Source organism: Stenella coeruleoalba (genome assembly GCF_951394435.1).
Source record: "Stenella coeruleoalba genome assembly, chromosome: 2".
NCBI classification, from domain to species: domain Eukaryota; kingdom Metazoa; phylum Chordata; class Mammalia; order Artiodactyla; family Delphinidae; genus Stenella; species Stenella coeruleoalba.
This window is the reverse complement of record NC_137147.1, coordinates 168,458,522-168,480,491: the sequence shown is the minus strand read 5'-3', so window position 1 is coordinate 168,480,491 and position 21,970 is coordinate 168,458,522. Positions and strand designations below refer to the sequence as shown.

Here is a 21,970-nt window from a genome sequence, read left to right as displayed (position 1 = left end):
GGGCTTATCTTGGCTTTGCAGTAAAAATCCCAAAATAGCATAAAAGTTTTTAAGGAGTGAACAATCTGTAGAAATCAGAAAGGAAATATGTATGTGTTTTTAGAAATCTCATTTGAATTCAGATTGTTTTTTGACCTCTACTATATATTTAAATAGGTACTAGTTTTCTATTTTAAGCCTCCATCATTGCTGTGGTTTTTAAACAACAAAGCAAAACAAAATAAAACAAAAATCCCAAGTGAAAAAAAAAAACTTAACTGTAACTCCAGAGATATTTAAAAGCATTTCTGTAGAGACACAGACGTAGAGAACAAACAGAGAACAAACATATGGATACCAAGGGGGAAAGGGAGGTGGTGGGATGAATTGGGAGATTGGGATTAACATCTATACACTATTGATACTATGTATAAAATAGATAACTAATGAGAACCTACTGTATAGCACAGGGAACTCTACTCAGTGCTCTGTGGTGATCTAAATGAGAAGGAAATCCAGAAAAGGGGATATGTGTGTACACATAGCTGATTCACTTTGCTGTACAGTATAAACTAACACAATATTGTAAAGCAACTATACTCCAATAAAAATTAAAATCAAAAAAACATCTCTGTTCTACAGTGGGAATCAGAAGGAAAATATAACCAACATTGATTCTAAAAGTTTGAATAGAAAACCTTGATAATCTCAGTCATGTTTCCATGGATTTCATTAAAGAGACATTCCAGCTCCAGTTACTCATTACAATTTATTTATTAAATTTAATTAAATGTAATTCTAATGTTAGTCTAAAATATTAGGTCTCTAATAACTATTAGTGGTTTGATATTAATTGCGAACTTAGAGCATTAGGTACCATGCAGGACGGAAGCCACAGCCTGTGTCCTTGATAGCACATGGGGAGCGATGTAGGAGCAGGGCCATGCATGTGACGTGTGCAAGGGTGGACACCCGAGGAGGTTAGAAATAAGGTGGAAGGTATAAGGGAACGAGATCGTAACTGCGTGTGTGGTTGAGCGTCTCTTTTAAACACCAGGGCTTTTGCTATGTCCTTCAGTCCCTGGAGCAATTGGGCATATATTGTAATGTCCCAAGTGTCCCCAAGCTGAAATCACTCTGGCTTTCATATACCTGTGGCCTTTTGTGCAACCTTTATTTCTAATGCTTTATCTTTTATATACTCAACTTCCACTTTTGGTTCTCCTTTGCAGCAAAATCATTCTTGTAGATTCATCTTCTTGACTGCAGCTTGGCCACCCCTCCCTTCTTTGTGCTCTTCAGGTGTACACTCTTCTCAGATACTCAATACGTTAAAAAAAATTGATGACCTTCCCGAGATCCCATTTCAAGTCCTACTTCTGTTGTGTGTAGCAGTAATAACTAGACCAGTGGGGGATTTAGGGGTTGGCCAGATAAGACACATATCTAAATCCTTCAGATATGGAAACAAAGGAACAAAATTTCTAATAGCACTCCTGGGCATACCTAACAGATTCCTTTTTTTTCCCCCCTCATTAAACTTTTTTAAGGAGTCTCAAATTCTGTGACAGATTTTTGGTCAAGTTGTTTCTATTGCAAAGTACTGAGTTTAAAAACTAATAACTTAAAACTGCCACACACAAAACAAATGGTCCACAACACATTCTCCTTTCCTTCTGAAGGTTTTACGATGCAGTGTTATCATTAACCAGTCTTTTGCTATTAAACTTAAATGGTCAATTGAGACAAACAGTTCTGAGACCAATCTTCCACCACTGATTAAGACTGAGGTGACAGGTGTTGGGGATAATATTCATTTAGCCTTCTGAGCTTTCTGGGCAGACTTGGTGACCTTGCCAGCTCCAGCTGCCTTGTCCACTGCTTTGATGACACTCACAGCAACCGTCTGTCTCATGTCACGAACAGCAAAGCGGCCCAGAGGAGGATAGTCAGAGAAGCTCTCAGCACACATGGGTTTGCCAGGAACCGTATCAACGATGGCAGCATCACCAGATTTCAAGAATTTGGGCTCATCTTCCAGCTTTTTCCCAGAACAATGATCAATCCTCTTCAGCTCAGCAAACTTGCAAGCAGCGTGAGCTGTGTGACAATCCGGCACAGGTGCATAGCCAGCACTGCTTTGGCCTGGATGGTTCAAGATAACCACCTGAGCTGTGAAGCCAGCTGCTTCCATCGGTGGGTCATTTTTGCTCTCACCAGCCACATTGCCACGACGAACATCTTTGACAGACACGTTCTTGACATGGAAGCCCACGTTGTCCCCAGGAAGGGCTTCACTCAAAGCTTCCTGGTGCGTTTCAACAGACTTCAGTTGACTGGAGCAAAGGTGACCACCATGCCAGGTTTGAGAACACCAGTCTCCACTCGACCCACAGGGACAGTACCAATACCACCAATTTTGTAGACGTCCTGGAGGGGCAAACGCAAGGGCTTGTCAGTTGAGCGAGCTGGTGGCAGGACGCCATCCAGAGCTTCAGGCAGTGCGGTTCCACTGGCACTGCCACCCTTACGGGTGACTCTCCGTCCCTTGAACCACGGCATGTTAGCTCTTGGCTCCAGCATGTTTTCACCATTCCGGCCAGAAACAGGCACAAAAGCTGCTGTGTCGGGGTCGTAGCCAGTTTTCTGAATGGAGGTGCTGACTTCCTTAACAGTTTCCTCGTGTCTCTTCCGGCTGTAGGGTGGCTCGGTGGAATCCATTTTGTTGACTCCAACAATTAGTTGTTTCACACCCAGAGTGTAGGCCAGAAGGGCATGCTCACGGGTCTGCCCATTCTCGGAAATACCTGCTTCAAATTCACCAACGCCAGCAGCAGCCATCAGGACAGCACGGTCAGCCCGGGATGTGCCTGTCATCATGTTTTTGATGAAGCCTCTGTGTCCTGGGGCATCAGTGGTGGTCACATAGTCCTTGCTGGTCTCGAATTTCCATAGGGAGATATCAGTGGTGATACCACGCTCGAGTTCAGCTTTCAGTTTTTCCAAGACCCAGGCATACTTGAAGGAGCCCTTTCCCATCTCGGTAGCCTCCTTCTCTAACTTTTCAATGGTTCTCTTATCAATCCCACCACATTTGTAGATCAGATGGCCAGGAGTGGTAGACTTCCCCGAATCTACGTGTCCGATGACAACGATGTTGATGTCTCCTTTCCCATTTTTGCTTAGGTTCAGCAGTGGTTTTCCTGACACCTGTGTCCTGGCGGCAAGCCTGTTGCGAAAAAGCCAGATTCCTTTCAAAATCTCATTTCTTTCTCTTTATTGCCTTTTCTTGCTTCCCCTCCCCCAACCTTTTCTGTCTTTCACCCTAACACGTTGTGATAGAGCGTTTTCTTAGTTCAGAGGCTAAGAATTTAGCTGTATTGATTTGTCACATCGCACCTGCTGAAATCCTAGTGGAAAAAAAACTTGGCACATGAAATAGAAGTCAGTCTGATAAAATTAAACCTCACAAATGATGCAGCTGCTGTGTACATAGAGAACGCGATCCGCATCTTCATCACTGACTGCTTCAGTATTCTCATTTTACATCTTGGCTCTTTTCATTGGGCTTGCATTTTGCATGTTGGGAAAGTACATTTTGGGATGGTCATTTCATCCTGCAGAAGCAGACACTTGATTCATATGGCTATGTGATTGCGTCTGTAACTTAGGTGCACGTAAACTGTGATAATTTACAGATTATTATCTGTAGAGCCGACCCAGGTACAACTTCTGCAGAGGAGAAGCTGATGCCAAGTAGGTGGCTCAATCCCGAGGGACTGTGAGGCCGAGGAGGACGCACCCATCTTTAGGGGCAAAAACATCATTTAAAGGAAGAATGATATTAGCATACTTTCTGGGGGGTAAATCTGAAGAGTTTTACTTCTTCCTAGGATCTCTGATTATTTTATTATTTTTTTATGGCCACAGTGTTTGCAAGGCTGAGACTGGGCTGTGCTTGTGCCAACTTTGGAGAAATGTAGGTAGATGAACTTGTGAAAAAGCTATTTACGTAAAAACAAATGTCACCTCATGTTAGGGATTTCTACCTCCTTTTTTAAATTTCTTCATTCACTCAAAACACGTGTATTAAGTGCCTACCAAGTACAAGGCCCAGTTTAGGAGCTGGGGATATAGCAGTTCCCTTGCTCTCATGCAACTTCATTCTAGTGAAAGGACACAGATTTAAAAAAATGGTTAATAGCTCACAAATCACTTGGTGCTTCATGCTGTGGAAACAGTAATGCAGGGAAAGAGAATGCTGGGGTGAGGGGTGGGTTCCTATTTTATGCTGGATAATCAGAGATGGTCTCCAATGAGGGGATATTTGAGCAGACCTGATGGAAGTGAGAGAGGGAGCTGTGATGTTTGGGGAAAGAGCAAGTATAAAGATAGGAGGTGGAAGCACGGTGGTGTGTTGGAAAAAGTAAGAACAATGAATGGAGAGAGTACAGGGCAAAGGAGGTGGGGCTTGCAAGAAGCAGGAAACAAAATTCTTTTAGAAGATTTTAAGAATTTTGACTTCCACTAACCGAGAAGAAAAGAGTGATGGTGTCTGATTTATGTTTTACAAGTCCTGTGTGGTCGCTCTGTTGAGAATAGACTGTAGGAGGCAGGGGTGGATGCAGGGAGCCCCATCAGGTGTCAGGGGCAGTTATCCAGGTGGGAAACGATGGGGTTTGTGCCATGGTAGTGATAGTGGAAGAGATCGGAAGGGGTCACGTTCAGAATATATTTTGGAGGTGGAGCCACCAGGATTTACCTTTGGGGTGTGGGTTATAGAAAATACAAGGAGATAGGGCTTCCCTGGTGGCGCAGTGGTTAAGAATCTGCCTACCAATGCAGGGGACATGGGTTCGAGCCTTGGTCCGGGAGGATCCCACGTGCCGCGGAGCAACGAAGCCCATGCACCACAACTACTGAGCGCACGTGCCACAACTACTGAGCCCACGTGCCACAACTACTGAAGTCTGCATGCCTAGAGCCTGTGCTCCGCAACAAGAGAAGCCACTGCAATGAGAAGCCTGTGTACTGCAATGAAGAGTAGCCCCCGCTTGCCGCAACAAGAGAAAAGCCCGTGCGCAGCAACAAAGACCCAATGCAGCCAACAATAAAAATAAATTAATTAAAAAAAAATACAAGGAGATAAATATCCCTTTTTTTTTTTTTTGTCTGAGAAATTGGTCAGTGAGTAGTAATTTACGGAAACGGGAGAGGCCCAAGGAGGCATGGGTGTTCTGGGGAGAATCAGGAGTTTGGTGTGGGACTGGTTAGGTTTGAGATGTCTACCCGACATCCAAGATATGTGAAGAAGGTAGGTGGATCCATGAGCCTGGAGATCAGGAGACAAGTCTGGGCTGGAGTCAGCATAGAGAAGGTATTTAAAGCCGTGAGACTGGTCGAGATCTAGTCGGTGTGGGTATATACAGGAAAGTAAAGAAGTACAGTGACTGAGCCCTAAGCCACCCCAAGGTTAGGCAGTTGAGAACCAGCCGTACATGCTAAGGAGGGTTAGCCAGTGTCTTAGTTTCCTACAGCTGCCAGAACAGAGCACCAAAACCTGAGTGGCTTCAAACAACAGAAGTTTATTGTCTCCCAGTTCTGGAGGCTAGAAGTCTGATTCAGGGTGTTAGCAGGACAATGCTACCTCTGATGGCTCTAGTGGGGGAGTTCCTCCTTGCCTCTTCTAGCTTCTGGCGTTTACTGGCAACACGTGGTATTCAGTGGCTTGTAGATGCGTCACTCCAGTCACATGGTTATCTTCTCCCCGTGTATCTTCACTTCATCTTCCCTCTGTGCCTCTGTGCGTCCAAATTTCCCCATTTCATAAGGACACCAGTTGAGTTGGATTAAGGCCCACCCTAATGACCTCACCTTAACCTGGTTATATATGGGAAATCTGCAAAGACCCTATTTCCAAGCATGGTTACATTCTCAGGTACTGGGGGTTAGGACTTCAACGTATCTTTTTGGGGGGGACACAATTCAATTCATAACAGCCAGCGAGGTGGTAAGAGAACCAGGAGAGTGTGGTATTCTGGAAGCCAGGTGAAGAATGTGCTTCCGACAGGAAGGATGGATAAACTGAGTCAGATGCTGGTGATGGAACAAACAAGATGGGGACTGAGGACTGACCGTTGGCTTGACCATGTGGGGGTCATTGGTGTCCTTGCCATGAGTGGTTTCAGTGTAGTGGTGAGGGCGAGAATTGGATTGAAGTTCAAGAGAGAATGGAAACAGAGGAGTTAGAGAAAGCAAGTGTAGACAGCTTTTTGAGGCATTTTGCATATAAGGCATGAGAAGAATGGGGTGGTGGCAGTGGAGAAACCAGAGTTCAAAGGAAAAATTTTAAAACAGTGGGAGAGGTAGCAGTATGCTTATATACCAGTGTGGAATGACTCAATAGAGAGGAGGAGTATTACAGAGAAAAGGGGACAATTTCTAGAACGATGTCTTTGAGGTGGCAAGAGGATGTGGAATGTAATAGCCACGCAGAGGAAGGCTGTGTCAACAAGCCCTCCAGGTGATTCTTATGCACTTCCAAGTTGGAGACCCGCTGTTCCAGTTGATCTCTGGGACCTTTTAAAATTCTATGTCTTGGGCTTCCCTGGTGGCGCAGTGGTTTGAGAGTCCACCTGCCGATGCAGGGGACATGGGTTCGTGCCCCTGTCCGGGAAGATCCCACATGCCGCGGAGCGGCTGGGCCCGTGAGCCATGGCCGCTGAGCCTGCGCATCCGGAGCCTGTGCTCCGCAACGGGAGAGGCCACAACAGTGAGAGGCCCGTGTACCACTCACACACACAAAAATAAATAAAATTCTATGTCTTGTGATGTATTTTACCCCATTAGTTGAGTATGAAATCCCCCTTTTGTTTAGAATAATGATTACTGCCTAATGTGCGCGAAGAATGAGTTCAGATGGATATGACCACAGAGTATGTACAAGGAGTTGAGCCATAGGGCATGGTAGCTCTCCCACTGTGCTTTACTCTCAGGGCCTTAATAAGCTGTACTGTCTCTTTAAACTACCATTTCTGCCATTTAGAGGTGCCTCTTCAGCATTGCCTGGGAGATCTGGCTGTGTCTCCAACTGCTATTTTTAGATGACCCTGCATCAGACCCCAGTAGAGTGAAGAGCATGTCATGGAGACTTGAAATATTTGTATTTGGCAGGACTCAAATGCTGTACGACAGATTAATGTCCTAATACCCAAATGCTATTCTATCAAATTTTTGTATATTGAGTTAACATAAAATGTGACCTAGGACTTCCATTAAAACTTTCCAAAGAAAACCCCAGTTTGGCTTGTCTGAGGAGTGTTCAGTTTTATTTTGTTCACTCAAAATTGTAGCTAAAGGTTGGTATTATCACCTTAATGTGATTGCTCTTTGACTCACTTTTATTCCAAAATACACAGTTTCCAATAAGAGAGCCATACTTTCTTTCTTGAATCAATGCAAGTTCACGTTCATTTTCCTAATGTTAGAGGACTGAAGAAAGTTGAGACAACGGAGAGTTTTAATCAAAGCAGGCAGCAATTGACTTCAGTTTTAGTAAAATAACTTGGTGTGAACAGATGTTTGGCCAGCACAGAGAATTATGCATTACTACCTATTGAAATTAATTTGAGAATATTGACTGCACATTATTTGGTGGAAACTATGAGATTAGCAAGGTTATGCATCCCATACTCTCTGAGGTTTCCATTTATCAAGAGGATATTTATCCCCCTTTCCCATTTGAAGGAGTCAGAAAGGATTTGAGTTACCTTTCAGTACTAGAAAGTATTTCCCTAGTTTCTCTGAATGTGTCTGAGGGAATTTGGAATGAGACTTACCTCTTAGTACCCTGGGATTTTGTATCCTGCTTATGCTAGTGTCAAACGTTAACTTTTTCCCTTTGGGGCATTTGTCAACATCCCACAGATGAGTGTCTGTCTGTGCCCACCACGGGAGATGCAGAATTTGAGGAGTGCAGGGTCTCGTGGGGCTGACAGTCCAGCAAACAGCATTTGTAACACATCCAGTGTGGTAAGAGCAACAATAGATGCAGGCGCAGGTGCTCTGGCTGCCTGATGAGGCGGCTTACCTGTGACTGCTGGGCGCGGTGGTCACTGGGAAGCATGGTGAATGGGAGAACGTGATAGTGGAGCTTTTCCAATATGTGATCTTTTAAATACTTTATAATAACTTATATCAATAATAATATTTCATAATTTTATATTTAATTACTTTTATATCCTTTTATTTTATCCTCATAAACACTCTACATATAGGCAGACTGGGAAAGAAAATCAAGGCTTAGTGCCTTTGACCTGCCCAAGTTCAGATGTCCTGGGTTTAAGGCTCGTCTCCTATACTTACCAATTGTAAGTACAAGTATAGGAGCTAAGCCTAAAACCCAGGGCATCTGAGTCCTGGTCCAAATGTTTTACACACATAGGTAAGGAAATCCTTGGTTCTGAAGTGAACCAAATCAGGTCTAGAACAACTGACGGTTCGGCAATCACTTAAAGGATGTTTGAACTGTTGTTAAGTTTCCTCGAAATTGTAAATCTTTAGCTGAAACTCTGATACTATAATAGCTTTGTGAAGTTTTAAGAAAGTTTAGTTTGAGGTTTTGGACTGAGATAATTTTGTATTTAATGTAGCATTTGATAAGCATGCCGTAAAATAATGTTGGTTCTTTTAGAAGAAGTTACTTTAAGATGCATTATAGGGGTTCCCTGGTGGCCCAGTGGTTAAGAATCTGCCTGCCAATGCAGGGGACACGGGTTCGAGCCCTGGTCCAGGAAGATCCCACATGCCGCAGAGCAATTAAGCCCGTGCGCCACAACTACTGAGCCTGCGCTCTAGAGCCGGTGCTCCGCAACAGGAGAAGCCGCTGCAATGAGAAGCCCGCGCACCGCAACGAAAGAGTAGCCCCCGCTCACCACAACTAGAGAAAGCCTGTGCGCGGCAACGAGGACCCAATGCAGCCGAAAAAAATAGAGACTGAATGGCCTGAAAATTCTGAAATACTAAAAAAAAAAAAAAAAAAAAAAAAAAAAAATTATAAAACTTAACGCAGGCAGAGGCTCACGTACTGCAAAAAATAAATAAATAAAAAAAATTAAAAACTTACCAAAAAAACCCCCCAAAAACTTAATGCATGCTTTGTTGTTTCCAAAGGAGAAGTTTTTGGCTTGTAGATTCTCAAATATGAAGTGTTATGGTAGATAGCTTTTCCCCCTTCTCTTTATCCATATTTTAAACCCACATCTTTATAAGTGATTGAAGCCATTTTGTGTGTGTTTGAAATTATTTTTGATTACTTTAAAACTTGCAGTGAAACTTTATCTGATAGACTAGTTGAATGCCATGTTTAGCTAAAGCATCTTCCAAAAATCTAGAAGAGCAGTAATGGATCATACGTGTTTCTTCTGGAGCAGAGAGAGTGTGCTGCTGTCAGGATCACAGGCAGAATGAAAGGATATGAGTGTAACGTATTTGACCAACCCTGACTCTTGACCAGAATGGGAGGAGCTGATGGGCTGTGGCACTGGTAGCCTGGTCCCACAGCCTCTAGAATGAATGTTATTCATTTTGATAATAGCTGTTCTTAGTCATATTTCTGAGAAAACATACAAAACTGATTGCAGTTGACTATAAAAATGTTTTTTTTTTGCAGTACGCGGGCCTCATGCCGCTGTGGCCTCTCCCGTTGCGGAGCACAGGCTCCGGACCTGCAGGCTCAGTGGCCATGGCGCACGGGCCCAGCCACTCCGCGGCATGTGGGATCTTCCCGGACCGGGGCACGAACCTGTGTCCGCTGCATCCGCAGGTGGACTCTCAACCACTGCGCCACCAGGGAAGCCCTAAAAATGTTTTTAGTTATATATATATGACTATAACTAACTTTTACTTTTATAGCCATATATATATATATGGCTATAAAAATGTTTGTCCTGTTTTTAGTTAGTTGATGTATCTTCCCGTAGACATAGATTTAAAGTTAGAAACTTCCCCTTTGGTAGTGGAGTAAACTGATGTTCAAGACTATCTGATTTACTGAAGAAATTTGGAGAAACAAGTCTAGTTTTAAAATTCTTTTCGTGTCATATTACACTGTGAATAAATTACCAGTACAGGCATTTCTAATAGAGTCTTACTGGGAACTCAGACTTGGGGAGTTAATAGGCTATTGGGATCATCCAGACTCTTTTAACAGAGCTCAGATTTGGGAACCAGTTCATAGTAAACTGTATCTCTGGCTATATGTATAAGCTAAGGCAAGGATCCAAATTGGACTATTTGACATTTCTTGGACATGCCCAGTGTCCCTCTGCTGCCCTCTTTTGAAGTGTTGTTTCTCTACCCTAGGGATCCAGTCACCCTGTCGCTACTTGCTCAAAAGCATTACCCAGTCTTACAGCAAGAGTCAAAAAGCAACACTCTTCAGGAAATTGTTCTCCCATCTAGGTGTCATCTCTCTTTTCTTTGAGACCTCATATTACCTTTGTGCTTTTTAAAATGGAATTCCTTTATGTGAAAATCCCCGCCATGGTCCTGGCACAGAGACACTGAGGGAATGTCAGCTCTCCATCTCTCCGTTTTATTTTGCCTTATTTTGTGGCTAGTTGTGTGTATGACTGTTTTGCTTTTAGCAGTTAATAAAGTTGATCTTTTCTGCTTATTTTAACAACGCTTTGTTTTAGAAAATACATTATACATGCAAAAGACTATAAATTAAATGCACATTTTAAAGAATTATAAAAATAGCATCTGCATACAAATTACTGAGCTTAAGAAAGAGGTGGCCAGTACTGCATGGAGCCCTCTGTCTTAGTCCATTTGGCTGCTATCACAAAAATATCATATCCTGGGGGGCTTAAACAACAAACATTTATTTCTCACAGTTTGGAGCCTGGGAAGTCCAAGAGCAAGGAACTGGCAGGTTCAGTGTCTGGTGAGACCCACTTCCTGGTTCATAGCTGCCTTCTCCCTGTGTCCTCACATGGCAGAAGGGATGAGGGATCTCTGTGGGGCCTCTTTTATAAGGGCACTAATCCCATTCATGAGAGCTCCTGACCTAAGCACCTTCCAACGTCCCCCACCTCCTATTGCTGTCACATTGGAGATTAGGACTTCAGGATGTGAATTTTGGGGTGACCTAAACATTCAGTCCATAACACCCTCCTTGACCCATTGCTCTCCCACTCAAGTAACTGCAGTCCTAAATTTTTGTGTTTGTAATTTCCTTGCTTTCTTTTGTAGTTAATCTGCATGTGAATGATTCCATAAACAATATATTTCTTGATTTTATATCTTTTTGAACTATATACTACTAGAATAAAACTGTGTACTCTCCTGACTTGCTGTATTTCACTCAATATTGTGCTTTCGGGATTGAATCCTGCTGCTGTGATTTTCACTGTTGTGTAGTATTTCAGTGTACAGTGTATCCAGTTTTTTGATAGACAGTGTGGGTGTAAATGTGAAAGAGTTCTGAGTCTAGAGGATATACCTAGGAATGGAAGTGCTGGGTCTATGTGCATTTCCAGCATTTCTGAGTGTGATGCCACTTTGTTCTGCAAAGTGGTTGTACTAAGTTATTCCTCCACCGGCAGCATATACACGTTCCTGTTGCTCCAGATTTTTTCCCTACTGCTTTTAAAGTGCCAGAGGACAGTCACCATAGGCCTGTTTGCATATCTAGTTTTTAACGTTGAAACTTTCACAAATTTGGGAAATACTGGATTCAAGAATGGAGTAAATTTCCCCCTCCTCTCTGAAGTATTCTATACTAGTTTTTATGAACAAGAGGGAGCACCGTGTAGGAGAAAGTCCAGACTGCAGTCAGGCATCCTGGAGCGAGCTGGCCCCACCGCTCACTAGCTTCATGATGGCAGAATGTTCTCTACTGTGAGGAACAGGTAGTCGTCCTTACATCATGATGTGGAGATGTCTTACACACTGTCTAGCCGATGTCAAAGCTCAGTGAATACAAGTTTCTCTCTGCTTCCCATCTAACTCAGCTCCAGTGCTAATGCAGGACATTTTGAACATGGTTCATTGGTCTGCATTGTGATGAATCACCCGGAGACAACTAAGCCTCAGGACAAACAAATTATTTGTCTGTGTAGCCGCAGGGCAGCCCGTAGCCAAGCTACTCTGGCTGATTCTCATGTGTGTGTCACCATGATGCATCTACTTCGAGGCCTTTTGGGTAGTTTCTTTTCATTTTCGTACGGGAGCCCCCTGAATTCTCTTGTAGGAATTGTGGCTACTTTTGGGGCTAATTTGGGTGGATCATTTGGACTATGGGCTTGTCATAGAGTTGGGTGGTGCAAGCAGTTGTGTAAATGTCAGTTTATTGAACACAAACCACTTACCATGTGCCAGACCCGTTTGAAGCACTTTATAAATATTAATTCACGTCATCCTTACAACAACTCTGTGAGGTGCTTACTGAAGGAAACTGAGACACAGAGAGGTTAAATAACACGCCCAAGCGATAGAGCTTGGAGGGTGGGAAAGCCAGGATGCAGTTAGATGAATGACGGTTACCTTAAGCTAGTGAAGCAGGGGAGTGGCTTTTTATATATGTCACAGGACCATTGTGTGCCCTAACCTTTGTGTGTAAATACAGCACTGACACCAAAGTTAAAAGAGTTGTCACTTTAACACCAGACCCCCATCCCCGTCGTAGCCCTGCTTCCTTTCAGTATGTGAATTAGCAGATTTTAAAAATTGTTGCTAGCTGAACATCGCCCTTCTTAAAATGTCTCTTGAGGTCTCAGAGAGTTCTTACCAGTCCTCAAAATTGTAAATATTTTTTCAGGAAATACAGTCACTAAACATATCCGACCTGACTCAACCTTAACGGGAACTTTCTGTTTTTCTTGTTAATAGTAATAACAATAAAAACAAACAGAAAACCAAAATCAGCATAAAAAAGAGAAAATATCAGTGGGTCAAAACCCACCTTTGTACTGTTTCTAGCTCATTAGCCACAGCATTATCTTATCACAAGTTGGTTAGAAACTCTTTTGAAAAAAGTATTCTAGAAAAAATTTTTTTTTCCTGTTTTGCTCATTTTGCCCTGATATCCTGAGTGTTTAGGCATATTTGTTGATTTTTACTTTGTCATACTTACAACACAACTCCTCATGTTGGTTTCGCTCAAGTCTCAGGGACACCTTTAAAAATGAACTGCTAAGTAAATGTGCATACTTCCTCGGAAATTGTTATAGTAAGAGACCATTGGATGAGGTTTACAGAGATCCCAAGGGATTAGCTTTATTTTTATAACTGAAAAGCGAAAACATCTCTACTGTCTTTCCTGCAACTATTAATGCTCATTATAAATGTTTTAAGCATTTAAACAAATAAAGAAGAAAAAACGACCTGAACTTCCCATCATCCAGAAACAATCATTGCTAATATTTTTGCGTATTTCCTTTAAGACTTTCGTGAGTGTATGTGAGTGCTTCTAGGCCAACCTAGAAGGATGGCCACTGTTTAAAAAAAGTGGGAGATGGGATTATAACCAAGAAGTTAGCATAACACTTGATCCTCTTTTTTTCCCTTCTCTGGAGTCTCCAAACTACAAATCTTGTATTGTACGTGGTCAGGATGGTGGGGGGTGAAGAACGTTGTCAGTGAATTCTTTGTGGTGACCCCAGGTCCTTGACTTTGGTCATCAGAGGGCTAGGCCAGGGCAGATGGGTGTTGGGCCTTTCCTCTCTACACGTAATGCCCGTGCCGCCACATTTAGCTGTGGCTCCAGCCCTCATCGGATGCAAGGAGGTGGCGTTTCCACAGACAGTGGGCTAGAGAGGACCCATTCTGTAAACCCCCAGTCCCAGGTCTGGAATGAAACTGCTGTTCCTGCCTGTTGGTGGTTTTACTGGGTTATCTGTACTCTGTCAAGACAATGCCGTTTGATCTTGGTTCAAGCATCTCTACAGACTTAGCCCTAGGTACCAAGAGCTTCTGTGTGCAGGTGCCTAATCGGTGACAATCAGTTGGTGACTGAGTTCCCCACGTAAGGAATCTCCCAGAGAAGGAGGAATTCTGCCTCCACACTGCCTTCAGACTCCAGCTGCAATATTCAGCACTTTCTGCTGGATTGGCCTTAGATTTCGGATTTGCCTGCCCCTGCAATCACGTGAGCCAGTTCCTTAAAATCCTTCTCTCTTTCTGTTTATATGTATATACATCCTATTGGGTCTTTTGTTCTGGAGACCTGACTAACACAGCAGCCATTTACGTCTTTACCACTGTGGTGTTTTTAGAACTCTGTTGTTCGACTTTGGTTGTCTGTTCCCTTCCCCGCTCCCCATCCCTGCAGGAAGACATTTATCATGTTTAAGAGTAGAGTGGCCCCTAAAGGAAGAAGTGTACTCTGGGAGATATTCTGAGTGGCAGCCATCAGGAGCTGTCAGGGCACGTCTGTATTTACATGTTTTCCAGCCATATTTTCCCAGCATGTTGTGGATCTGTGACTTTCCTCGGAGGAATTTGGTATTCAGAAGTCAATAAACAAATTACATTGATCTGTAATGTGGGACTGTCACAGTGACTGATGGGATACCAACTCTTTCAGAACAGTGTGTGAGGGAAAGACAGCAAGATTGAAAGAGCCCGTGCAAATGACAAGGAATGCTGTAAGAATTCAGTGTAGGTTGTTCCTCTTGGTGGAGTTGCCACGGCGGAAATTTTTATCTTGGAAAGCTGCTCACTTTGCATTGAAATGTGTTGGTATTGTGACATACAGAAGTCTTTTGTTGAGTAGATTCTGGATGTATCAGTGGTATAAATATTCTGTGGTGCTTGCATGCCCCACAAAGAAAGGAAGCTTATAAGCTATATGACAGCATCATTGTGGGATAAAAGCGGCCCTCTTGGAAAAGTAAATAATCCTTGAAATTTATATATCCTTTCATGATTTATTTCAGTTGATGGCCTTTGACAACATCCCTCAAGCATGTGGGAAAGGTATTACAATCTGAGGAAAGGAGGAAAGGAGCCTCTTTACAATATGAGGAAAGGAGCCTCTTGAGATGAAGTGACTTGGTCAAGGTCACAGAGAATTAAGACTCATCTCTTCTGATTCATACAATAGTTGCTTAGATTATTTTAGGGACCAGATTTCCATAGAAGTCCAGTAGATTGTTTGCTCCCACTATGTATTTAGCCAATATTTACTTTATCTGAATCTTAATTTATTTTTGCGACAAAGAAGATTATATTAAAAAAACAGTTCTTTTTATAACTTCATTTGGGAAGGTATTAAATACCAAGGGATCTGTTATTGAATGAGCTTAGGAGAAAGGTGAGTTTATTATTGATAGAGCCTTCTTTTGAAATAATTAGAACATTGCAAAGTCCGATAGATATTTTTATTCTTTCTGTCCTATTCTTCTTACCAAGTGCCTGACTGGACACCGTCTTTGGGCATAGAGCTCCCAGATAACGACATGATTCGTTCAAGTATCGACAGACATTTTGACGAGGGATGTCTCAGTCATCACTTCGTTCATGACCATAGTCAATGTGTGTAACTTGCAACAATCTTTTAGTTTTGTTCCTGAGTAAATCAGCAAGGCGTGAGTGTGTGTGTGTGTGTGTGTGTGTGTGTGTGTGTATGTGTGTGTGTGTATGTGTATATATATATTTAACGGACAGTACTGAGTAAAAGTGACTAGATTTATGATCTCCTTTCCCGCACAGTTTAGATTTGCGGCCTTTTCACTATTGGGATGTCATTAGTGATCAACTTCTAGTGTGGCTGAAAAGGCCACTTGACAGACATATGCATAAAATGTTTATTCTGTAAATCATGCTTCCTTGAAAATATAAAACTATAAAAGATGTATTAAAACTGTATGTATACTTTTTCCCCATCCAAGTTGGACATTTCCTCTTTAATTATTAAAATAAAGTAGCAAATGATAAAAATCTTAAAATTAGGTTATAACCTGGCACTAAAGAATCCCCAAATTTTAAAAGCAGGAAGCAAATGAGAAGTCACATGTCTACCTTTATTTCTTGGCCAAAGGGGATTTATTTTTTTAAGAAGTTGGACATTCACAGTGTTTTTTGGTGTCTTCTGGGTTTGTGAGGACCGACTTTAATAGCATTTTCGGGTGGGTTTTCAGTTTTCAGCAGTCAGTGCTGCAAGACTGGGATTTGACACCTGAAAGAAGACAAGCACGTTTCTTTAAATGTGTAAATTGAATTTTCCTACGACTTATGATTTGTTCAATACTTGAGCGGTCAGACTTAATCTCTGAGTGTAAATTTTTGGATTCTGTTAATTTACTATAGTATTGCCTACAATTCAGAAACCATAAAGAAGGTTACTGACTTTAAACAAGTGGTGCAGGGTAAAAGTAATAATTTTAAAGATACAGTTTTAATTTTAACAATTTATCGAAGCCTTTAGGAATCCAGATATATTGGAAGAGAAAAGCTTAATTTCCATTTTAGCAAAGTATTCTATAATTAACATTCTTCTGAGGATGTCTATTTTGGGTCAGTTATACCTTTTTATTTCTACCATTTCCAGTGAGCTGTTTACTGTATCATTCTTTCAGTTAATCAGTCTTTTAGTCACTCATTTTTTCATTCAATAGTTTTTGCAAGTTCCTCTCCTCCCCCCAGGAAGCATACAGGCAGTTAGGGATGATGGGATGTATACAGATGCCAATACAATGGGTGTCATAAGTGAGTTGCACAAGAGCTGCTTTGAGTGTGCGGCTGGGAGATCAGAGAAGGGTTTATGGAACAGGGGCATTTGAACAGGGCCTGAAAGGGTGGTTTGGTGTTGGCCAACCAGCCATCAGGCAGAACACGTTCAAAGAAAATCAAAAGCAAATGTATCAGGACTTCCCTGGTGGCGCGGTGGTTGAGAGTCCGCCTGCCGATGCAGAGGACACGGGTTCGTGCCCCGGTCCGGGAAGATCCCACATGCCGCAGAGCGGCTGGGCCCGTGAGCCATGGCCGCTGAGCCTGTGTGTCCGGAGCCTGTGCTCCGCAACGGGAGAGGCCACAACAGTGAGAGGCCCGCGTACTGGAAAAAAAAAAAAAAAAAAAAAAAAGCAAATGTATCCAGCTGGAAATCTCAGTGCTGAGGAAAGAATTTGTGGACAGTTATGTGAATTTATTTTCTATTCTTTTAAACTATCCTTTCCAATCTACATACTTAGGCTACAGTGCTGCGTAAATGAGCATTTCTCAGGGTTTGATCTGAGGAGCACCAACTGTGTGAGATGTTCCTGGCCAGCAAGGGCCAAATCTGAGTAGTCCTACAGTAAAGATCCTGTTTAACTTTGTCATCCAAATGTATTTGATGACAGAGTACCCTCCCCCCCTTTATATTGAACAACAATTTTTTAACACCCCATGGAATCTATATTCCATGCAGCATTATTTAGGGAACATTGGTCAGCAATCATATTATCCAACCTTAGCTTTCTGTTTAAAGACATTTCCTACTTTGTTTTAAAGCAGTTCTGTAGAAAGGAGCTTCAGGTAGTGGTACTTACGTTGTGGATATAGACTAGTGGGTTGAGTGTGTATAACTCACTTTACAATTCTTTCCTCCCACCTTGAACTTTGACAACTATTTTTATTTTATGCTATTTGATAGGTGATAATAGAAAGCAAATACATCATATATATATATATATATATATATATATATATATGGTTACATAGCCTGATGCATCTGTGTTGAATAAATATAACAACATTGTTATTAGATACCTAATCATAACTTGCTGAAAGAATGAAGGTTTGAGAGACCTCAGTGTTCTGGCTTGGTAGGTATTTTACTGAGGAGTGACAGTTACAATACTTGCAACCCTCTCCGTAGGAAAAGCAATGATATTAAAATATTTCCATCTACAGTATTCCCATCTACAATTCTTTTTGAGTAAAAAGAAAATCTAGTTTATAAATAAATTCATAATTCCTTTAATCATGTATGTGTGTCTATATGCACAGATATAAGTCACATGCACGTTATTTTGTTAAAGAGAAAATTAAATTTTGGAGAATGATATCTAGCAATTGTCCCTCCTAAATGGGAAAGTTAAGTATTCAAGGAAAGGAGATAATTATCTTGTTCATTGTGCATAGAAAGCACACTTGGAGATCTTGGATTTTTATGATTGCAAGCTTTCAAAATTCTGACAAGGCTGCTTCTAAATTAGTCGATGTCAAGTGCTGTCTTTTTGTAGATTGACAACTGGTTGGTGTTGCTTCATTTTATTGAAAGAAGAAAAGCATAAAAAATGGCTCCACCATCTGTTGGATGTGAAGCATCAGACAGAAGGGTGATGTAGTATGTGGTGAGGAAAGGGGACTGCTGAGCTATAATCTCAGACTCTTTCTAAGATACAAATTGTACTACATTCGGGAAAGATAACTACTTATGTCAGATTTAAATCTTTAGCGGAAGTGGTATAAGTAGGTTGTAGGAAGATATTGGTGAAAACGTATTTCTTTCTTGTTTGTTTACAGAGCAGTCTCTCCCCCTCCCCCGCCCCTTTATTTCCTGGGAAATGTTATTTTTGAACCAGAAAGGCAAAGTCTTCCTCTGAGAACTTAATTAAATGCTTCAGTGGAGTGAACTACTTTTACTTTTCATGTGGTTTAATTTTCTGAGTAAAAGCAAAACGTGTCTGAAAGCCATTTGTTTTCGTTAAACAAAAATTAATGTATAATGTTTATCAGGTGGAAAAGAAAATTATAGGTTAAGAGCTTGTGGTCTGGAGGAAGAATCCAGGGTGTGCTGGTAAATGTTTAACAACCGGCTCTCTGGGAACAAAAAGTCTGATTTGCAGTATTTGCCATTTTCCGTGGTGAAAAGACTCCCACCGTGGTTAATTTCAAGCCACGGACCAGACATCACAGAAGATGGAGTCCGGAAGAGGTACACAATAGCATTCATTGTACAGTGCTTTCCTTTACAATACAGTAGATGTAAATAATGCCAAGAACATTGATAATAATACACAGTGTGGTAAAATAATTAAGAAGTGATGAGATTTGAGTATTACTTTTGCTTGTATTATAATAATTTATTTAACTCTAAGTTTATATAATTTAATTTTTTTTTTTTTTTTTTTTTGCGGTACGCGGGCTTCTCACTGCCGTGGCCTCTCCCGTTGCGGAGCACAGGCTCTGGACGCGCAGGCTCAGCGGCCATGGCTCACGGGCCTAGCCGCTCCGCGGCACGTGGGATCTTCCCGGACCGGGGCACGAACCCGTGTCCCCTGCATCGGCAGGCGGACTCTCAACCACTGCGCCACCAGGGAAGCCCTATAATTTAATTTTTAAAAATGGCTGTATTTAGCAGCTTGCCCACAACATTCCTGAAAATTTAATAATTGACTCTGATAAGCTAGCATGAGATGGCTCCAGTTCACAGACCACTGGTGGGGGCAGACCTATGTTAGATTTCTGTGTCCAACACTGACTAGCTGTTTGATAAGAGTACTTACCTGATAGGGTTGTTGGGGTGATTAAATGAGATATTGAATAGAAGTCCTTAGAGTAATGCCTGACACTATAGTAAGTGCTAATGTAAGCAGTTATTAGTGTTTGATCTTTTATAGTAAAGGGAATGCAGGATGGCTCTCCCTATAGGTATCTTTCTAGTTATTTTAAACTACAGTTGACCCTTGAACAATGCGAGAGTTAGGGGCACTGTACTCTGTGCAGTTGAAAAATCTGCGTATGACTTTGACTCCCCAGAAACTTTACTTAACAGCCTACTGTTAACTACGATAACATAAACAGTTATTTTGTATATGTATTTTGTATGTTATATGTATTATATACTGTATTCTTACAATAAAGTAAGCTAGAGAAAAGAAAATGTTATTAAGAAAACCATAAGGAAGAGAAAATACATTCATAGTACTGTACTGTATTATTGATGAAGTAAGTTTATGTCATCTGTTTACAAGATGAATCGTCTATCAGTACCTACATCAATATGGTCTTATATAATGTAAAACACCGTAGATGTTGTATGTATTACAACACTAGACATCAAAAGAGAAAAGATTATGTGAAAAAGAAATTCATATTTATTTACAGCATTGATCCATGCATTGCTCATGAAGAAGCAGCAATATGATTGCTTTATGGTCTCCCAGTGTCATCGATAGGATTGCTCACAGTAGCCTAGCCTATACACTAATGAATGAACCATTATAAAATCTTTATGGCATACAGTGTTACAGTCATATCCATAACACAGTATTGGAAACATCGTTACATTAAAAAAAAACAACTCACTTACCTGAGATGATAGACTGATAAGCAGTTTCTCCGCTTAGAGAGAGAGGCATACTGTATGGTTCTGTAATTCTTTGAAAGCAAAGTGATAAAACAGTAAGAAGAGGCACACATTATTAATTTTATATTAAATATCACTTACCATATGCATATATAAGGATAGAATATTATCTACATATATTTTATGCATTCATGTCATACCTAACTTTTAATTTTTTTGATATTCCTAGGCGATGTGGTTAGTCTATGAGTTTTTTCAAGTTGTTGCAAATCTCCAAAAATGTTCCAATATATTTATTGAAAAAAATATGTGTATAAGTGAACCTACGCTGTTCAAACTTGTGTTGTTCAAGAGTCAACTAAATGATTTTATGTATAAGCTGAAGGTTGGTAATAAGGGGCCATAAGCTGAAGGTTGGTAATAAGGGGCCATAACCTCAATTAGTATAACCTTTTAAAATTGTATTTTTTGTTTTTAGTAAAAGAAGTTTCTTTTTCACATAAAAAATTCTCCATTTTCTCCATGGCTTTTTCCATGTAGTCTGGATCTTTCCTCAGTTTTATTGGAAAGGATAGCATTGTCTTTATTCTGTCTGCACAATGCTATTGTGGTATTGATGCCAGAGTATCTTTGTAAGCCTTTGATACAGGAAGCATCTGTAGCTTTAGAATGAAACTGGCAAATTATTCAGAGTCCAGAAAAGACAAGTGAACATAGAGGCTGCAGTGGGGGTTTTGGGGTTTGGGGTAAGAGGAAAAATCAGTTATTTTATTTTATTTATTTATTTTTTTGCGGTACGCGGGCCTCTCACTGTTGTGGCCTCTCCCGTTGCGGAGCACAGGCTCCGGATACGCAGGCTCAGCGGCCGTGGCTCACGGGCCTAGCCGCTCCACGGCATGTGGGATGTTCCCGGACTGGGGCACGAACCTGTGTCCCCTGCATCGGCAGGCGGACTCTCAACCACTGCGCCACCAGGGAAGCCCGAAAAATCAGTTATTTTAAAAATAAATGATCAATAAGATGATTAAGCCTAAATCATTTAATATTAACCATTGAAATATTTTCAAATAATTAATAAGCACCATCATATTAAGTTGAACATCACTAATTTAGAATCTGAAAATTCATATGAAAAGTCATTAAAGTTTTTATTTTATTGAGCAAAACATTCAAATTATTTTCCCTGTCTGAAATTTCTGGATCTCATGGGTAGGCATAATCTAGTCTAAAACCAGAATTCTTTAATGTGTAATTTTTACTTCAGTCCAGTAGATTATTTTTTTGATTGACATATTTATGATTTAAAGTGACAAAATTTCACTAACAGTAGTTTGAACCAGTGGTTCTCAGGATCCCTTTAAACTCTTTAAGATTATTGAGGAAAAGTTTTTGTGTTTATTGATTGATATTTACCATTTTAGCAATTAAAAGCTTTATAATATTTACATTTATGCATTAACTAAAGTTTTCCATGCTTTGTTTATAGATTGATCCTACAAAATTAAATCTTATAAGAACAGCATTGAAAGTTAGGTTGTATAAATAATCTACCTGGGAGAACAGATATATATGTGGTTTGGTTCAGTAAGAAGGAGATATAAGTCCCAGTCCTGAAGTAAAGTGTACCAGAAATGTAACTTTAATTTCCTATAACGACTTAATTTCTCTTCAAGTCCTCATTCTGGTGGGGCG

General features: G+C 41.0%; 2 protein-coding genes across 11 annotated transcripts in view; one reads left to right on the top strand and one right to left on the bottom strand.

Annotated features, from left to right (window-relative positions):
- Positions 1 to 21,970, top strand: part of NEBL (nebulette) — a 522,125-nt gene that overhangs the window by 274,030 nt on the left and 226,125 nt on the right. The window lies entirely within an intron of this gene.
- On the bottom strand, positions 1,793 to 15,445 carry LOC307181870 (elongation factor 1-alpha 1-like; the record flags this gene model as incomplete). The annotated part of the gene is given in 3 exon segments (XM_079912766.1): positions 1,793 to 2,310; positions 2,313 to 3,208; positions 15,393 to 15,445. Coding segments are annotated over 3 exon segments (1,467 nt in total).